Raw genomic sequence first — 19,962 nt, 5'->3', positions numbered from 1 at the left:
ACATACCTAATTCATACTGGATAAGAGTTGGGAGGGAAAAGGAAACCAGCATAGAAGAACAGAAAATAGGGACTATCTGCTCTCTTTAGTATATATCTGTGGATGTGTATATATATACTCACACAAACATATATATAAAGTGTGAATATGTGCATATATGTGTTTGTATACATCTGTAGAAGTGTACACATATATAGGTATATACAGACAGTGTTGCAATACCAGAGTGCTGTGCAGTTCTAAAGGTATGTGGTAGCAAACTGTACCTATATTTATTTTGTACTGTCTAACTTCTAGGGTGTTCTGTATGGTCACTTGCAATGATTAAAAAGGGAGTCTTATTTTAAAGTAGGTGAAATTAAAAAAAAAAAAAGAAACAACATTTTAGATCTTTTGCCTTCTGATACTTCAGCTTAAATCTGATTGTATTTTAAAGGTGCTTCATGCAATTGCAAGGTTTGGGAATGTATTTATAAAACTATAGAGTCTCACTGAATCTGTATGAACACATACTTTTGTGTTTCTTGTAATAAAACATGGGAGTTGACAACAGTAAAGACTCAAGATCACCAAGAAATAATGTATTCCAAATAACATTGAACAAAACTTTGCAAGTCATAATATTGAGAGAAATACAGACAATGACTCATATGCAATGTGTGGGAAGGAACAGATATTACAAGTGTGTGAAATGTGATTGTTTCTTATAATCAGTCGACACAAGAAAGTAACTGTTACTTTCTGCTGACTTTAATCTCTTGACAGAAATAATTCCTGCCTTTTTCTGTTCTTCCCAGTTTTATAATTTCTCTGAGTGGAAATAGACTGAAGTGATACAGCTTTTAAAATATGGAAGCATTTATATAAACTAATGTAGCCATTCTTTAGGAAATAATTTGCTTGTTCAACAAGATAATAGGCTTTTGGTTGCAGTTTGCTACATTGTAGTTGTAGGCGAGCTATGCCAGCTTTCTTTAACTTCCTAATTGTTGTTTTTCTTTTTTTGTTGTGGTTAATACTTGAAATATTCAAAGAAGGTACGTTTTCCCCACAATATATGCAACAATCAAATCCAGTTATCAGTATACTTTATTTCAAATTGTTTTTTCTTTCTTTAACAGAAGGAAGGAGAAAAAAATCACAAAGTTCGACTAGCAGTTGGAAATGGAGTAAGAAATGATGTATGGAGAGAATTTTTAGACAGATTTGGTGCTGTTAAGATCTGTGAATTTTATGGTGCTACTGAAGGAAACATTTGTTTCATGAACCACACAGGAAAAATTGGATCTGTTGGACGCACCAATTTCTTTTATAAGGTGACTATTTATTTACATTGTATTTTGTAAAAGGGAATGCTGAAGGTAATTATCTTTGTCAATTTGACCACAGAACATGGAGCTGCAATCATAAGTCCAAGGTAAATTTTCTAATTTAGTTATTGCACATTTATTTGACCCTCTGTAAAATCTTGGCTGCCAAAGTATTGCAGATACTGCTTAGCACCCAACCCAGTCATACTCGCAGCACTAACACTTCAATTTTTCTTAAAGTTCACAAGAGTCTAAAAGGCCTTGCCTCTCTTCTGACAGTTTTCAATAGGTTCCGAGTATCATTTCAAGGCTCTACTATATTAAAGGACAAAAGAGGAACTTGGATTTGTTTTAATACCTAAGAACTCATAATCTGTGAAATAAACATACAAGTGTCCTGTTCTGACTTAGTGTTCTACAGATTACAATTAGAGCTGTTTTCAAAGAGTATATTTATATTGCATATTACTATGTAAATATTTGTCATAAATGAGAATAGTAGTTAAAATAAAGTAACATATAGACAGATACAACTTTAAGAGATATTTTATACCTAGGTGCAATTGAACACAAGTAATTCAACTAAACTAATCTACTCAGTATCATTATTCAGAAATTTCAAAGATAACACAAGACAAATATAATCACTGTTGAGTAATTGACACAGACAATACTTGCCAAGGGTATTAATTTAAAAATTCTATGCCTCTTTATCTACCAAGTCTGCTATATTTATTTGGTTTGTTCTAGGTTACTAAAACTAGAAGAAACGTACATTTTTTCACTGCTTATTCAATAGTCTCTGTTTTATATTTCATCAGCTTTGAAGTTGTATGTCCTAGGGAAGAGGAATGCATATTACTTATATCACACATAGTGGTTTCTCCTTCACCCATCTGAGTAAATAAAGAAGAATTTATTTCAGCTTGAAATTCACAGATAGATTTTTCCCCTTAGGTTCTATTAATACCATCTCTTAAATGGTTTGAGAAGTCCGTAAGTAGCATGTGTACTGAGCTTTAGCTAATAATATGAAAGATTAGCAAGGCTTTCTAGCAAGAAGACTAGAAAGCCACTTTTTACTCTTCTTGAAATAAATAGGACTACACACATTGCCCAAAATTTGCAACTTAACTGAGATACTTACCTATACTGAGATACCTATCTATATATACAAAACCTGCTGGCTTAAGTGGTATTTGTGCTCCTGAGGAGAACTGGTAGTAAAATATTCTGAAAAAAACTTTTTTCAGAGAATGATGTTAAAATATTATTTGGAAATATATCAGAGGTATCTTCTGATTACATGCAAATAGGTTTCTAGGCAGCATATGTTCCAGGGTCCACAACTTCAGTGCAGCATCACCACATTACAATCACCGCAGACTTCTTTACAACTTGGGGCCAGAGGAATTCTTCACTTCTGGGATAGGAACCGGGACTGCAGGGAGGAATCTGGAAACGCTCAGAAAAACACCACAAGAGCTAGCGTGTTTTTCAGAACTGTTTCTGAGCTCAGGAATTTAGGCAGATTGACTCTGCTGATTCTCTGTTCTACATGACTGATGTTCTGTAGTATGCATGGTGGACATCTGGTGCTGATGGATGTCTCTAGAATCCAGAAACAGATCCAGTACAGGAAATCAAGAACCTGGAATATAGGGAGTAGTAGGTGAACCAGGAACCTTAGAGCTGATGTTAATTTTTGTTTCAGACTTTTCTAAGCCACGTGCTTTAATTATTTGAAACCTTTTTTTTTTTTTAATTGTCTGAAATTCTACATTTGTTCCAAACCTGAGTAAACTTCTTTTCAGTTTTTCAGAACTTTTGACAGAGTTTTGTCATAAGTCATTAACCTTTTGGAAATACCATGTAAAGGTTACAGCAGATAAAGGAATGGACTTGAAATTACTTAGTTGTTTATTTATTTAATTATCTGTATTTTTAATCATGTAGTGTGGAGGTTTTGCATGTATTAATAGTGGCACTTCATATGTCAATAACATATGCGGTTTGTGTTTCCAAGAGGAAGGTTAATATTTTGGGGCTGTTTGCACATGAAACATGCTATTTTTTCCTCCAATTATTGGACTTCTGATTTGAGTTAGTCCCTGCAGATTAGGAGGAAAAATAACTCATGCCAACTGCAATTAAAAAATAAATGCAGTTGTAACTGAATACTTGATCTCACTAGACATCTTTTCTATAATTTATATACTATTCCAAGCTGGAACTGTAATATTCTATGGACACATCAGTATAGTCTGCTAAGATAATTATGGATTGTCCCCTTGCTTACTCACTATGAATATGGAAAGACCATAAGATATTTTATGAACTGGAAAAAGCCCTTCATTCCATTTGGCTTGGCTTGAAATCAATTTTATTCTGTCTTTTTCAATACTCTCTTTTCCCTAGAAATAAATCTACAGTAAGTCTTCTGTCATAAGTTTCTGTCTAGTTTCTGTCATAAGAAAAGTAGCTAAAGCACATTATTTGTGACCAGGCTCAGTATTTAGCTACTACCATTCTCCAAGGAGCCTGAGGTGTATTGGCTCTCAACCCTTCCCCCAGCGTATGTACGTTTGGGATTCTGTGACAGTAGCGTTTGAGGGAAGAATGAAGGTTGTCGCTGAAAACCAGATTCAATGCAGAGACAAACTACCTTGCCTTGGTTATATGGGCATGGTATGCCTAGCTAGGTCAGTGGGTGGATTATATGACCCGTTTTATGTGGAAATAGAACTGCCCCAAATCTCTTCCAAATCAAGGAGGTTTCAGAACCTACTCCAAAGCTCCATCCGGAGCTTTTTCGTTAAGTAATATGTTTTGCTCCAGAGCATTCATGATGGTGCTATGTACACAGACTTTCTGTCTGGAAGAATTCGTGTCAGTTGAACAACGTGGCATATTAATAATATTACAAGAGTTACGTGTCTCAAATTAACAGTTCTGCAATCTGCTAACTAGTGGGGCTCTTCAGTTCCTCTGGATGGCGGTTCCTTCAGTCTGCTTCATGACACTTGTTTGCAGGAACAGCTAGCTCCCTCGTATGCTGAAAGAGAGTAGTGTTGACATGAGCAAGGGCTTAGGATATAGTGCAGTTTCAGAAAAGAGGTTAAGAGAGAGAAGGAATGTTGAAAAACACGAGACGTACTTTTTAGTGGGTTTCTTTTTTTCTTTAAAAAGTACATATTTAAACAAATACCTGAGTTTGGGGACCTTTTGATTACTCCGCAATCTGTGAATACTGTGACCCAAGCTATGTTTTTTCATGCCATAGATAAGTTTGTTTTTACCTATTTCAGACATTTGTTGTGGTTTTTTTTTTTTAATTTTACAGATTATTAATGTGTTCTGAACTGTAATTGTGTTTGTTTTACTTCAATCTGAATGATATCAGACAATATGTAAACGCTGGACATCTAGCAATATGTAAAGGAGAGCAGCTTTATTTTTGATTTGCTGACCCATGAACAATCTGAAGTTGGAAAAGGAGACTGTCTCCTGCTGCAAAGCAGTGAATGGCACAGACAAGGCCCAGCCATCCAATTCCTAATTTTTGTTTTTTTCAAAGTAATGCTACAACTTTTGAAACATTATTCTCTTGACACATGTGACAATATAAGGAGATATCCTTAGACATACTCTAGGGATTTCCTAAACCCCTATTTCCTAAACTGAGAATAGAAAGACAGAGAACTGAGAAAGGGGGAGAGAGGCTTGTGTGTTCATATATGTGATAAAGGAGAAGGAAGAAACTTAATCTATTTCTACTGGCATAATTGCACAGTCGGAATGAAGTAAATGCAGTATAAACACCCATACATATGGATATTGAGAATATAGTGGGAATAATAGCAGGTAGGTTCAAAGAATAATATTTTTAGCAGGGAAAAAGGAAAATATGAAGCATTTCTGTTGTATTTAATGGCAATGGTACAGTTTATAAAGGTGAAATGCAGGCAAAAGTTACAGCTTTAAAAGACTAATAGAGCTTTCAGAATGAGCAAAGTAATTCTTCAGTCAATAAATGCCAAGAGTTGCGGACAAGTACTTGTGATAAATATTAAGGTTCTACATAACACATCTATATTCATAAATAATTTGGAGGACACAAGTTAATAGGAAGAAACATATGAATGTTATAGCAGTTGCCAGACATCCAAGAAGTCACTGTATGTGAGATGTTAACTCAAAACAGTGCTTATGTTTGCACTTGCTTATTTTCACACTGTCCACTTTATATAGGAGAGATTGGTTCATGTGCTTGAAAGCATCACTGTGGTATATGAATAAATTCTTCAGTAAGGATGTTCATATAAAGTCAATGAGTAGAATAGCTTTTTAGCTGGTAAAACTTCAAATATTTTACAAAAAAGATAGTGTATAGATTAACGTAGTAATATCATAAATTACTGTTTAATATTTATATCTGGCATACATATGTATATAGTTAATGACTAATTTTGTTATGTATGATATACATAACTTATATCAATGTGATATGGGAAAAATCTGTAAGACTTTCAGTCGTGCTATCAAATATATATATAAATCCCTTTCTTACACTGAAATAAATTCTGAGTGATGGCAGAGAACATGCAATGGGAGAGTGAGACTAATGAGATCCAACGAAGCTTGTAAGAAGGGCTAAAAATAACCCATGGCAAGTACACCTGAAAAAACAGCATGTTAAAAAAAATATTCCAAACTTTATTTACAAATGTATTTGTTTCATTATTTAAAGTGTAAGTATTTCAACTATTACAGGAATCTAAATCTCTCTTATTCAAAACTGTGTGGAGCAAAATCAGCTTTGCGCTGAGAAACATTTAAATCTTATAACAAATCATTAATCATTTCAACATATAAAATATCTTGTCTTTCACACAGCAATGCAGAATTAGTATTATGCATGTTTTTCATACAGTCAAAGATCGTAAGTGGCAGAAGAGATACTTTTTAGTTTAAAAGTAAACAAAGTTAGGTTTAAGCAAATCTTAAGACCCTGGAAAACTGGATTAATAGGAAGAGCATTGTCATGTGTTAATCCAAGCACATTGATTTGAGTTCATTGGCCAATGAAAATTAGTATTGTTTCTGCTCTTTTGACTAGTTTTGAGCTAAAATAATCTAAGGAACTTCAAGTGTATTCCAAGGTGTTTTATTATAATAGATGATGATTGAGTTAATATGAAGCAATAGCTTTAAAAGATTTATTTCTTGGTTTTGTGTTCTTTGGCTAACAGGACTATGTAGAGGACCTATACAGTTACTCTTTACAGCATAAATAAGGCACAAGTATATTTTTAAAACATTTATAAGATACAATGATACTATGCTTCAGGATTTTTTTTTTCTTACATTTCACTCTTTTAAGATGCTTGGAACTAAATTTAGTAAATGTAATGCTTTGCCTTATAAACAGATATTCTCCTAGAAAATTCAACAATATTTCATCTCTAAAACAAATAACTAAATAAAAAGCGGTAGTTTGTGATCTTTGTTCTCTGGTGAAGGTTCTGTAGGCATTCATTATCAGTTGAAATTTTAGGAATTTCAAAATTATTTTCAAAACAATATTTAAACTCACATATTTCCAGTCAATTAAAAAAAAATGGGGGGGTGAGGATGTTATTAGGTAACATCTAGGCATCTTAGCAACAGACAATAATGTTGCAGTTTAATTCATTTTAAGTTTCAGATGGAAAAATTATGGGTTTTGTTTGGTACGTTTATGTGGTGCTTTAGGGAGTAAAATGTAGATTAAAATGATGAATGCTGCATGCAGTACTCTGTGGTAATGCTTTAACAGGTCAGGCTCTCTTTTCCAATAAATTTTAAATAATGAAATAAAACAATTATAGGCCTGTACCCAGACTAAAAGCTTTGCTTTGAAGCTTTCATTTTCTAGTATTTAATATGAAAATAAAGTTGTTTGCTCAGAATGTATATTGGCATAATTTCATTATGCGCATCTGATGCAGTATATGGTGTTTTCTCCTTTTATTTGTGTATTTGCATGACTATTATTTCAAAAAGCTAACTGGAGTAGGTATAGTTAATACTCAAGTTGTGGGCACTAAAAGATGTATGCAGCAACATAAATAGTAAAAGTCTCAACAGTTTTTAGATTATCTCAGATACTAAATTAAAGTTTCTGAGTATTTATAACAAAATAATGCATCATACAGACTAATATGTTGACGAGATACAGCTATTGAGGTCTGAAGGAATAGACGGGTAAAAATGGAACTGAACAGCGCACACTGCTGTTCTAATCAAACGCAAAAATAGCAGAATAATGTTTCATTTTATACCATTTCATTCTTATTATTTATATTATTCATTGCATTTGGTTTGTCATATGAAACCTATTAAAGTAGTAAATATCAATGTAAAAAAGAAAGTGAAATAGAATAAAAGAAAAGACTCTAAGGAAAGATGATTTGTGTTTATTATGAATACCTCCCATTCAGTTCATCAAGAATAATACAGATATTTCCTAATTAAGGTGAACTTTTTTGCTTTCAAATTCTTGACTTTGGTAAATGCCATAGTTTGTAGTTAATAAAAAAAAAATCCTTCACTTTATTAAAGAAGTGTCCAGTTCTTGGATTGGGACTTGATTATGCAAGCTATGACCTTGTTGATCGGATCAACTGTTAAAAATATATTTTTGTTTCAGACTTAGGGTAGAAGGAAAACAAAGTGTGGAACATTGAAAAGACTAAGTGAAACAAGTTTGTCCATATGAGGCTGAAGTTGTGTGCTTGATGTTTGATTCAAGTTGCTATTTATTCAGACTTCCTTGAAAACAAAATGATATGTTATAGCTACAGCAACATTTCAAATTAGGATAAAATAATTATGCAACCCTTCATCCAAATTAGTTACTGAAAAGCAAAGGGGTTTATGTTTTAGCATCCTACTCTTTACTTCAGTCACTTTCATAACACCAACCTTAAATTATATTGCATTTCTTTATTGTGAAGAATGCAGGTGTATATTCACATTTTTAAAATTTTTTTCTCTGCTTGTCAAGATGTCTTCAGAAGAACATAACTGTATATCCTTGGTTTGACTAATTGTTACATAGTTTGCTGATTTACTTCTTTATGAAAAGGGAAATCGGAATCTCAAACTGAGCTAACTGAAGACTTAGGATAATAACTGCAAACACAGTGGTCCGTGTAGTATCAGGCATATGATATTTGTCAATGTCTCTCAAAGGTCTAACATGGATTTATATCACAGTGGAAAAATTAAGCAAAATAGGAGTCAGACCCTGTATATTGCAGAAGAAAAGTATTGCAATTTCTAGTGTTGGTAAGAATATTTTGCCCTCTCCTTCAGCTTACTCAGAGCTACATTCTCTGTGATCCATATACAAGAAGAATGTTAGTTGTGGAACGTAACTAGGAGATCAGTTAGGTCAGCAGAGTCAGGACAGTATTTCAGAAGAATGCAGAACTAATCCTGACATAACTGTGGAACATGCAGAGCTACATAACCATGTCACATGACATGGGAGTATGTATTTTGCTGGTGCTTCTGCTAAGACTTTCCACCATGCACTGGCCTGAGAAAGCTTGAGGGAAGGACTGAGGATAGTAAAGAAAGAGTGAACCCCAACAGGAAGCAGGTTTCCCTTTGTAAGGAGATTTAGGCCTTTGCTTTGCCAGTTGTTTTAGGTGCCAGAAGACCCCACGAACATTTTTCATATCAGCCACCACCATTAAATTAAATTCCAGATATCTGACTCATGGAGGCTCTTCCACTGATACGTGGATCCCATAACTTATTTGTAAGAAAATTAACAAAATTACGGTTCTATGTCTTCACCAAGTATTTCTGAAAGTTTCAAGATTATAAAAGTAATTTGATGTTCCTTACCTCCAGGAAATACTGTAAGTTTACATACAGAGTATTTTCAGTTCTACTTTTAGATGAGCAACACTGGCGTAAAAGTTTCCTTGCTTGTATTTGCTGCCACCAGATGTCACTGTGTAAATTGATAACTGATGACCCTTTTTCCCTTTTTTAGCTTTTTTTCCCATTTGATTTGATCAAGTATGATTTCCAAAAAGATGAACCAATTAGAAATAAGCATGGCTGGTGTGAAAAAGTTAAAAAAGGTATGTATTTTAATACAATATAATGGGCTTTTGATCGTAATACAAATACTCCAGAGAGGTTTTTTAAGGAGCCTTGCTATTGTGTTACTATACTATGCCAACATTAGCTATTACTCTTTGGTCTGACAAAAGCAATATGATTTTTGATCTAAAACAGAACATTATTAAACCTACCGGGGCTGACACCAGAAGAACTTAGGAGATCCTTGGGTATATTCACAGAAAAGCAATGTTCAAAAGTTGATGATGTGATAATACCTCTGAATATCTAGATGATGACATCTGTGTTTTTTAACGGAGGTTAACATAGTGAGATGGTTGCCTAAGAGATCTACAGGAAAGACTGGTAGATTAGAGCAAATGATTTTTGGTGAGAAATTAAGTGTTCCTAACTAAGTGAGCTGGTTAATTATATTTTTTTTTTAAAGAGGTTGCTTGCTTATAGTTGTCTTCAAAATACTTATCCAATATCTGGTATCTTTTGATTTTACCTATTTTCAAAGTGTTTATAAGGTACTAAAGCATCTCTGTTGTACTGTAGGGAGATAACAGCTGTAATTAATGCCTTAAAGGTGAAGTGAGAAAAACTCATATTAAAGGTCAGGTAGACACCTTGAACAGGGAACTGAAGCAGATTTTTCAAAGGAGTTAAGAGTTTCTCTAACAGGTCTTAATCAAAGATGGGCACTTCCAGGGAAATACAGTCCCCCAAACACGACATTTTATAGGAAATTATCTGTAGGGATGTGAGACTGACCTGTGAAAGGACCACGTGCTCTAATTAGACACCTGGTCTAATTTTTTTCCAATTATACCAGTCAGTCTAATAAGAAATATTATGTCTATCTATAGACTTCGTCTTACCCATGCTCTATAGCTTCAGACCATCATTGCTGCAGTGACACTACCAGTGAACTAAGTGCTTTCACCTTAAACGCTGCCAGTTGATGAAAAAAAGGCACAGTCTTAAATTAAAAATTGTGCATACCTTTGGACACTTTTTTTTTTACATATTTTGTATTTATAATTCTTGTCTCTGATACAAAGTAATATAAGTCTTAAGCTTTATTGTTCAGAATATGCTTCCAGAAAGGTTAGGAGTTCATACAACTATTCCACCTTCAGCAAACTAACACCCTGATACTCTACATGCATAACAGTATAATTCTATCCCCATCTCTCTCTATTTTTTGAGGAAAAAAAGGGTATTAAAATTTTCATATTTTACTCCAAAAAGAAAGTAATGAGGCTATATCACATTAATGAAAATTCTTAAGAAGTGTTCTCAGAACTTCTGAAAGGAGACTAAATAGGGATTTTATGCCTGGGTTGAACACCTGCTTTTTATTAACATTTGTTTTTCAGTAGGAAGCTGGTGAAGTTGAGACTCATCACTGGAAATTCAGTAAGGTGTGGGAAATGGGACATAATATTCACTTGAAGCGTACACTTTTAGAGGATAGTAAACCTAGTAGTGAACTCAGGATAGATGACAGTTCTGTGAGAAAACTGATGAGTCATCAGGAAGAAATACAAAAGACTGGGAATTTGAGGGGACAATATTGTACTGTGTCTTTATGGTCCCTTTGCATGTAGAGGTCACCACAGGATTTGTAAAGTAGTAAAGTGTTCTGTAAAGTCTTCTGTACTAAACCCTGCCAAACTTGGTTCCTGGTCTTGTAAAATTGTATGTACCAAATTAATATTAATGTAAAGTACAGGAAATGGTCAATGATACCTTAGAGTTACATTCTTTCAACTTCTCTGTATAGGTGAGGCTGGTCTTCTCATTTCCAAAGTCAATGCGAAGAACCCTTTCTTCGGTTATGCTGGCAATAAGAGACACACACAAAAGAAATTGCTCTGCGAGGTATTTAAGAAGGGCGATCTTTATTTTAATACTGGAGACCTAATGGTTCAAGACCATGAGAATTTTCTTTATTTTTGGGACAGAATTGGAGATACCTTCAGGTATAATAATTGTTTCTTTTCACATTTCTTCATTAAAAAACGTGGACATGCAGAATAATACGTGTTTTCAACTGGAAGTGTTCAGTTTATTACTATTGTGATGTGGTTTATAATGATCTTGAAGTGGATGATAGGGCCTTAATTTTGTAAAAAGTGTTCCCATGGAGCTGGTTAGCTCATTTCAGAATGTTTTGTAGGAATTACAGCTCTTTGAACAGTCCTTCCGATAAGCATAGTAACTAGTGATGGTTGTGCTGCAAGCAAGGAAGTTGGATACGGAAGTGGAGAAAAATGTATCAAATAGTAAAGACTGTCACATTTGATACATTTAGATACATGTCAAAATTTTGAAAACCATTATATCAGACTATGATTAGCTTTCATTGTGATTTGTCATGATAGCTAATATCCAGTACCATTTAAACTGCAAGCGTTGTCGACTGGTGATTAGATCAATATACCAACGTGACAAGTGGGAACAAATTTTGAGGTGGTGTTAGTCTGAAACGAATGGAGTTCCCACTGAAGTTAATGTTTTTTAAAGAGGACGTGTCCATAAGTTTTCATGGGATTAAATTATTTTTTCACATGTTTTAGATGGAAAGGGGAGAATGTTGCAACTACAGAAGTTTCCGATGTCATTGTAATGTTGGATTTTATACAAGAAGCAAATGTGTACGGTGTGTCTGTGCCAGGTAAAAGAAGCTTTAGCTGTATGTTTTTCTTCCCTAGGTTATTTGTTAACCCTCATAACTCTATTATTTCCTGTTTTAAACCTATGAATCACTTCTAATTGAGTCATCTGTTTAATGCCTAGCTAAAATGTAGGTGCAGATAATGAAAATACCACCAGATTGTGAATGAGCCAGTGAATCATGCATTTTTATGTGTATGCAGTGATGTGTATTTTTTAAAAGTTATCTTTCATGAATTTGCGATAGCTACATAGTCTAAATTAAAGTTTAAAGACGTATTAAATTCACATCTGTGGAAAATCCACACATCTATGTGTCTAAATAAAATGTCAACAAGGTAGGAATTGAATTAACTCTAAAGGAAAGTGTATAAAGTCATGCTTTTGCTTTATTTCACTTTTCACTTAGCCTCATAAACCATCTGTAAACAGATACATGAGAAAACCAAGGACTACGTGAGAAAGAAAACAGAGAGAAAAATAAATAATTAAGAAAGATAATACAGTAATTTATTTTTAATAATATTTTTTGTTGCTGCTTTTCATGAGAACATCTGGGCTTGATTCCTATTCATGCTAAATCTTTTTTAAAAATATGAACTAGGTCTGGCTGGGAATAGAGAGAAGTTTCTTTACAGGAGTCTGTATGGCGCTGTGCTTTGCAGCGGTGGCTAAAACTGTGTTTATAACTTACCAGCACTTGTCTCTCACTGAAAGCTTGCACGGTATCAAGGCTTTCTCCCTGCAGCAAGTATGCTGAGCGTGGGCAAGAAGTTTGGGGGCGGACATAAATGGGACAGCGGGTGCAAAGTGACCAAAGGGATGTTCCATAACATATGATGCCATGCTCAGTAATAAAAGCTTGGGGAAAGGAGGAGCGGGAGACATTTGTGGTTATGGCATTTGTTTTCCTAAGCAACCATTGCATGTGCTGAGTGAGGCCCTGCCCTGCAGGAAGTGGCTGGACATCTACCTGACGATGGGAAGTAGTGAGTGAAGTCCTGGTTTTGCTTTGCTTGTGCATGCAAGTTCTGTTTTCTCTGTTAAACTGCCATTATTTTGATACATGAGTCGTCTTGCTTTCCTTCTGTTCCCATCCCATGGGAGAAGGGACTGAGCGAGAAGCTGCCTGATGTTTGGTTGTTGGCCACGGTGAACCCACCATAAAATTATAAAAGAGTTTAAAATGTGAAAAAGGTGTCACTTACCTCTACTTTAAAGCCACACAACAAGAAAGATCATAATAAAGAAGACTGAAAATCAAACCAAAAAATGTAAGAGCTTCTCATTTCCTATACATTTGCCTGCAGATTCCTACCCAGTTTATGTGACTGTCTTGATAATTGCACTCAAGCATAAACAAATAAGTTTCTCACAGATTTTGCAGCATTAGCAAAAAAAATAAAGAAGACAAAAGATAAGGTTGGCAGTATGTCTCTGCTGTTATTACTAGCTGATGGTTAAAGTGTGCAGTTATTTTTGATTGTTGAAATTCATTGCTTTTATATTTTACCCATTTTGGTCTTTCCCAGAGAAAGCTCTTTCTTTCCAGACAAACCAGTAAGAACTTTTAATATCTCTCTTTTTTAACAACATTCAGATCCACAGTTCTGAGAGAGGTTACTGGCAAGAGAGAAAGTCTAAAACTAAAGAGAGGGTGTAATTGGGTAATCTGGGAAAGAGGCTCAGCACTCTTGTCTTTGAGAAAGGAATGGTGTTGATGTTTATCCACATTTATTGATTAATATTCATCATGGGACTCCATTTACTTTTTACCTGCCAGACTCATTTACAGCATTATTGCTTAATTGATCACTTGAGTGATCTCCAAATATGTGCAATACCATAGAAAATATGAATGTAATCTTCCAGCTTTATTGAAACTCAGAAGATGATATACGACTGTCAGTTTCTTAATGCACTACAGTTCTTTTATGTAGACTTCATCATGAAAACGTCAACTTTATTAATTTTTCAAAATTCTCATCCCACTTCCTTTCCCCCAGATCATGAAGGAAAAGCAGGAATGGCCTCTCTTATTTTAAAGCAGAATACGTCATTAGACTTGGAGCAAATGTATAAGCAAGTAGTGACCTATCTACCAAGTTATGCTTGTCCTCTTTTTTTAAGAGTCCAGGTAAGCTGCATTATTGCATGGTGCATACAAACGTCTACATTATTTGAACATAGTGATGACTAAATGAATAACAGGAATTAGTTGTTCCTGTATCACTTGATTAGTTTTAGAACTGGTCTTATTTGCTGTCTTCGTTAATGGAGTTCTGGAAAAGGAATTACATAAAAAGTCTATGAAATTTGCAGATTATGTTAAAACAGGAGGAAGTGTACAAATGAGTAAGGATAGAGATCATACAAAAGAATTTAGGGAGATTAGAAGGATGACCATGGGAAAACCAAAATACTCAGATTAGTAAAATGTGAGCAATTGCATCTGGAGAAAATAACCTAAAATACATTTTATTCAGTGGAAATGAGAGAAGAGAGAAATAGCGCTAAAGCAGGAGACACTGACTGTGCACAAAAAATGAAATGTTATTTGCTGTGTAATATAATGACAAATGTTAAAGCGTTTGAAAAGGTACTAGATAAATTAAAAAGGTGAGTTAAAAATATACATGATTATTGGCAGCACCACAGTCATCAAAGTCATCCTTATTTGTGTACTAAAACTTTGCTGTAGTCACTGTCCAGTCTGGAGAAAAAAATAATCCCTCCCCCAAAGACTTAAAAATGTAAATATAATACAATGGACTACATATAGAAAAAAATGGGAAAGTATAGAAAACATGCAATACTGATCATAATGATAAGTGAAGTCTGATGAATATCTTCATTTCTGCTAAGTATTTTGAAAACACCATGACAAACGCAAACATAAAAATGTTTTTGAAGGTGTTTATGAAGGAAGTCTCCTAAGTCTGAGGAGAACATGAAAAAATAATCACTGTTTGAAAAGAGAGGATAAGTTATGGAAATTGGTTCCCTGGGAGAATCAGAGACTGAATAGTCATTCAGAATAAAGGGAAGAAAATGAAAAGGCTATGAAGGACCTTGAATGTATATGTGTGTATATATCTATCTATCTAGCTGGCTAGCTATCTCATAAGTCCAGGAAGATACCTTTTGTAGCAGCATTCCAATATTGAGCAAGCAAGGTTACACTTGAGAATATTGCAGTAGTCAGTTTACAAAATGATGAGAACCTAGTGTAGATTTATTGCTATACAGATGTACAAAAATTTTATGCTGGGCAGAAGGAATATGTATCTTGGACATAGCCTGGATATCAAGTACCTGGAACTTTGATTAGAATTTAAATGCCTGTATTACAGATTAATTGCTGTTGCTTCTGCTGTTGTTAACCAATAAAGAAGGTAGAGGATGGAACTTCAGGGGAAAAAATTAACAACCTATTGAGCTTGATCTGAGATGTAATCATACTTTAGAAGATGTCAGAATGTTTCTTAGACCAACCAAAGCAGGTAGATACAATCTGGAGATAGACCTGGAGTAGATACAATAGCTCTCTGAGTTGTTGGAGATAATACTTATTTTTTTGTTTTCGGAGATTGTTTGCATATATTTAAAAATGTAAAGACAGGAGAGAAGGTAATGGAGAAAGGTCATAAAGCGTGACTGAGAAGCAGTAGGGAGGATAGAGAAAAGATTCTCACTAGGATGCTTCCCACTAGTTTTTCCCAGGGACACAGTGACACTGAAAAGAAGCTTGAAAACATTATAAAATATATGGTAAAGATCCACCTTTATTTGGACCTGGCTGAGTAGGAGTATGGCTGATTCAGTATGTGATTCTTTCAACTCTTTATTTAAAGTGACAATAATCAGAGATATAAAGAATTTCCTGAGTTTTATCAGTAAGAAGTTCTTGATAATGACAGTTTTTACTCTGAGATTCTTTACAATGTGTAGTTTTATAATGCACATAAATGAAGAAGCTAGATTGTCTTGAGCAGGCTGAGGCTACACCAAATGAGACACTGTGATGACACTGCACAGTGATGCAGAAAGCAATGGGCTGTAAATTTTTTCCACCATGTCTCTGGATGTTGGTCCACAGCAGCACAGAAGTTCTAGTTTTCCAGCATAATGAGAATGAACAGTATTAATCTTATATCAAGTAAGATTTTCAAAAACAAACATGAATTTGAGTAAAAGAAAAGAAGCTCTTCTATTGAATAATAAATCTTTTTCTCTTCTGTAGGAAAAAATGGAAATGACTGGAACATTCAAACAACAAAAATTTCGACTGGTGGATGAAGGTTTTAATCCATCTACAATTACTGATCCTCTTTATTTTTTAGATAATTCTAAGAAAGCATATGTCTTGTTAACAAGAGAAGTACATGAGATGATCTTATCTGGGAAAATGAAACTTTAATTAGCCTAATAATAGGCTATTAAGGTACAGTCTATACAAGCTACTGTGTGAGAAAACAGTAACATTAATTCCCAGTATTATCCAGAATATTTTATATACTTGATATTTACATTCAGATATGTCTTGTATCCTTCCTCACTTGATCATTATTGTTCATTAATAATTTTTTACCTCTTGAGACCAATTTGTAAGTAAATGACCTGTAAAACATGACAGAAATCTATTTTATCTTAATTTTGGAATATAAATACTGAGTCTGATAGTTTTTCTTAGTACTAAATGAACATGAATGATATGTGGTATGAAACATAGTAAAAAAAGATTCAACATAAGAAGAATTGTAACACAAGTGATTGTTTCTAGAGAGAGAAAATATGCCAGTAACATCTTTTTTTTTATGTAGTTTACATTTCATATATACTTTGAATATCTATTTTAAGAAATAAAGATTTGACCGTGTGGTTGGAAGAAAAAACAGCTCTTCTGCAGAGGACTCTTCTGATGGAACATAAGATGAAAGAGAGTGAGGTAGAAGAAAGCCCTCCAAACAAACGCAAAACTAAGAGGTTCATACTAACATCACTGCTGAGATTTTTTTGTCATAATCCATGTGCTTCCATGCGCTTTCATTTGTAAAACTGGCTGTTTGGAGTGTCAAATTCTGAAGACTGAGCAAACTTTTGTGAAATGTTTAGCAGCAGATCAACAATACGGGAGAAACTGTGCACACTTAATGGGGATAATCTCTTATATAGCATAAAAAGAATTATTACAGCAGTTTGTCACGCGTATTGACTAACAAATAGCTTCCTTACTTTTATTAACGACTGCCAGAGATTATTATTTTATGAGTGTAAAATATAGCAGAAATTTTAAAGTTCTAAATCCTATGTTCTAACGCATTGATTTTTAAAAGTTTTAAAATAAAGTATAAGATTATTTAAACTAAATTCTGTAAGTCTGCGTAAAGTCTGTTTTGTAGCCTGTTTTGATACACTGCTTGCACAGTGTCTTCTCCTAATGGGTCGTGATGCCAGCTTTGATCAGCCAGAAGGAGTATCATAGAGTCCTGAAAGAGTGTCTCTCTCCAACACTGGGCATCATAAGTCTCTCTTCTGTCATCATTATGGTATGAAACCAGGCTCTCATAAAAGAAAGCATACTGTAAAAATGAACTATCTTTTCTTGTTTCTTTCTACTTTGTCCTTCTAATAAGATGTGAGAACTTGCGTCAACTTTTGGTTCTTTGATCATCACTTTCGCTGATTTTCCTTAAAAGCCCAACCAAGGCTGCAGTAAAAAATATACAAAGATTCATAGCTTGCTTATATTTCTGAATACCGTATTTTTTATGGGACTGCTAGTATAAATTACCAAGTTTGCAATTCTGCAGTTCACAAAGCAGCAAGACCAAACAGTACTTACACCACATCATGCTTTATGGTAGATGTTAACGTGATTGTTAAGTACATAGTGGGGAAAGGAGAGGACTGCTGGTTAAGGACAGAAGGGATCACTATGGTCTAGCACTTCCTGAGCAGTTACACTTTCTATATCTGTTTCTTTTTGTAGTTCCCAAAATGGCTGTCTATGACAGAAAGCAGCGGGGGGTGGTGGTTATTCAGACAGATGGAAGTACCATTGCTCTGTTCTGCAGATAGTTGCACTTTCCTAGTCAAGAACTGCAAATTTAAGAATCAAGTATTTACCATAAAGTTAAACCCAATTTGCAAGTAAGGCTATAACTTTGAGCAAAGGATTGGTTGTTGAAATCAAAACTATTTTATCTCTTTTGCCCCTCTTACCATAACTGTGTGTGCTGAATATACTTCAGGATCTCTTCTCTTTTATTACAACAGTAAAAATTACGTAGTTCCTATGGAAAATAATACATTTTTTATTAATTTAAAAAAAAATATACCCTGAGATCCACAATAGCATGTTTAATCTTGTAATAGAATATGAATGAATATAATCATTTATATGTGACTGCTGTCACCACCACAATTCCAGGTTTTTTGATAATGGGATGGCCTACATAGCACCTGACTTGCTGGTGTCAGATGAGATTCACCTTTCTCAAAGGGGGAAGAGGGTCCTGGGTCACAGGCTAGCGGGGCTTATTGACAGGGCTTTAAGCTAGACTTGAAGGGGGAAGGGGATAATATCAGGCTTGCCCGTGACAATCTGTGGGATGACCCACCATGGTAAGAGGGGTGGGTGGTAGTGAGGGCCCTCAGCCTGTGGCTCTGAGACGTGCTGGCAACACTGCAGCACACTTCACGTCTTACAGAGATGAGCCAAGGACTCCTGAGGTAATGGGAGCTCACAGGGAAACACCAGCAAAAGACCTCAAAGGAATTAAAGGGTGTTCTCTAGGAAGGTGACACAGCCGACAGCCCAGCTGTGTGCATTGGTAACAAACAGGAAGAGCTGGAAGCCACCGTGCTGCTTGAAAGCGATGACATGGTTGCCATTACTGAAACTTGGTGGGACGAATCCCATGACTGGAGTGCAACTATCAATGGCTACAGGCTGTTCAGAAGGGACAGGCAAGGCAGGAAGGGCGTAGGCGTTGTCCTCTACATCAAGAAATGGATAGAGTGTGAAGAGCTGTCTCTGAGGAATAGCCATGAGCAGGTCAAAAGCTTATGGGTAAGAATCAGGGACTGAGGCAACAAAGGGAACCTTGTTGTTGGTGTCTACTACAGGCCATGCAATAAAGGGCAGCCTTTTGACGAAGCCTTCTCACTCCAGCTACAGGAGGCGTTGCACTTGCAAGCTCTCATCCTGCTGGGGGACTTCAACCACCCCAACATCTGATGGAAAAGCAGCACAGCAAGCTGTAGGCAACCCAGAAGACTCCTGGAATGCATGGAGGATAACTTCCTATGCCAGGTAATAGACAGCCCTACCAGAGGGGATGCCATACTGGACCTGTTGGTCACCAACACAAGTGATATAATTGGTGATGACAAGATTGGAGGCAGCCTGGGCTGCAGTGATCATGCACTGGTGGAGCTCGCAGTCCTGAGGTATATGGAGCAGGCAAAAAGTAAAATCAGGAGCCGAAATTTTAAGAAAGCAAACTTCCAGCTCTTCAGGGAGTCAGTCAATAGGACCCCCTGGAAAACCACCCTCAGGGACAAGGGAGGACAACAGAGCTGGCAGAACTTTAAGGGTGCTTTCCATAGAGCGCAAGAGCTCTGGATCCCCAGGTGTAAGAAATCAGGAAAGGAAGGCAAGAGATCAGCATGGCTGAGTCAAAACCTGCTGGTCAAACTAAAGGACAAGAAGGAAATGCACAGGCAGTGGAAGCAGGGACAGGTATCATGGGATGAGTACAGGGATGCTGCCCAGTTGTGTAGGGAGCTGGAGCTGAACTTGGCAAGGGATGCAAAAAATAATAAGGGCTTCCGCAGGTAA

At 35.4% G+C, this 19,962-nt stretch overlaps 1 protein-coding gene across 1 annotated transcript in view; it reads left to right on the top strand.

The window, feature by feature from the left end:
• The window catches only part of LOC309415333 (long-chain fatty acid transport protein 6-like), a gene marked incomplete at both ends in the record, with an annotated part of 39,385 nt that extends 22,849 nt beyond the window's left edge, over positions 1-16,536 (top strand). Inside the window, 6 exons of the mRNA XM_082012825.1 lie at positions 1,122-1,316; positions 9,361-9,451; positions 11,224-11,422; positions 12,020-12,117; positions 14,123-14,253; positions 16,360-16,536. Coding sequence (XP_081868951.1) covers positions 1,122-1,316; positions 9,361-9,451; positions 11,224-11,422; positions 12,020-12,117; positions 14,123-14,253; positions 16,360-16,536 — 891 coding nt within the window. The remainder of the gene's footprint in view (positions 1-1,121; positions 1,317-9,360; positions 9,452-11,223; positions 11,423-12,019; positions 12,118-14,122; positions 14,254-16,359) is intronic.
• Between the last annotated feature and the right edge of the window lie 3,426 nt (positions 16,537-19,962).

This window comes from Phaethon aethereus, assembly GCF_964289735.1.
Source record: "Phaethon aethereus genome assembly, chromosome: Z".
NCBI classification, from domain to species: domain Eukaryota; kingdom Metazoa; phylum Chordata; class Aves; order Phaethontiformes; family Phaethontidae; genus Phaethon; species Phaethon aethereus.
Note: the sequence above shows the minus strand (reverse complement) of the source record. Positions and strands in the feature narration are given on the sequence as shown.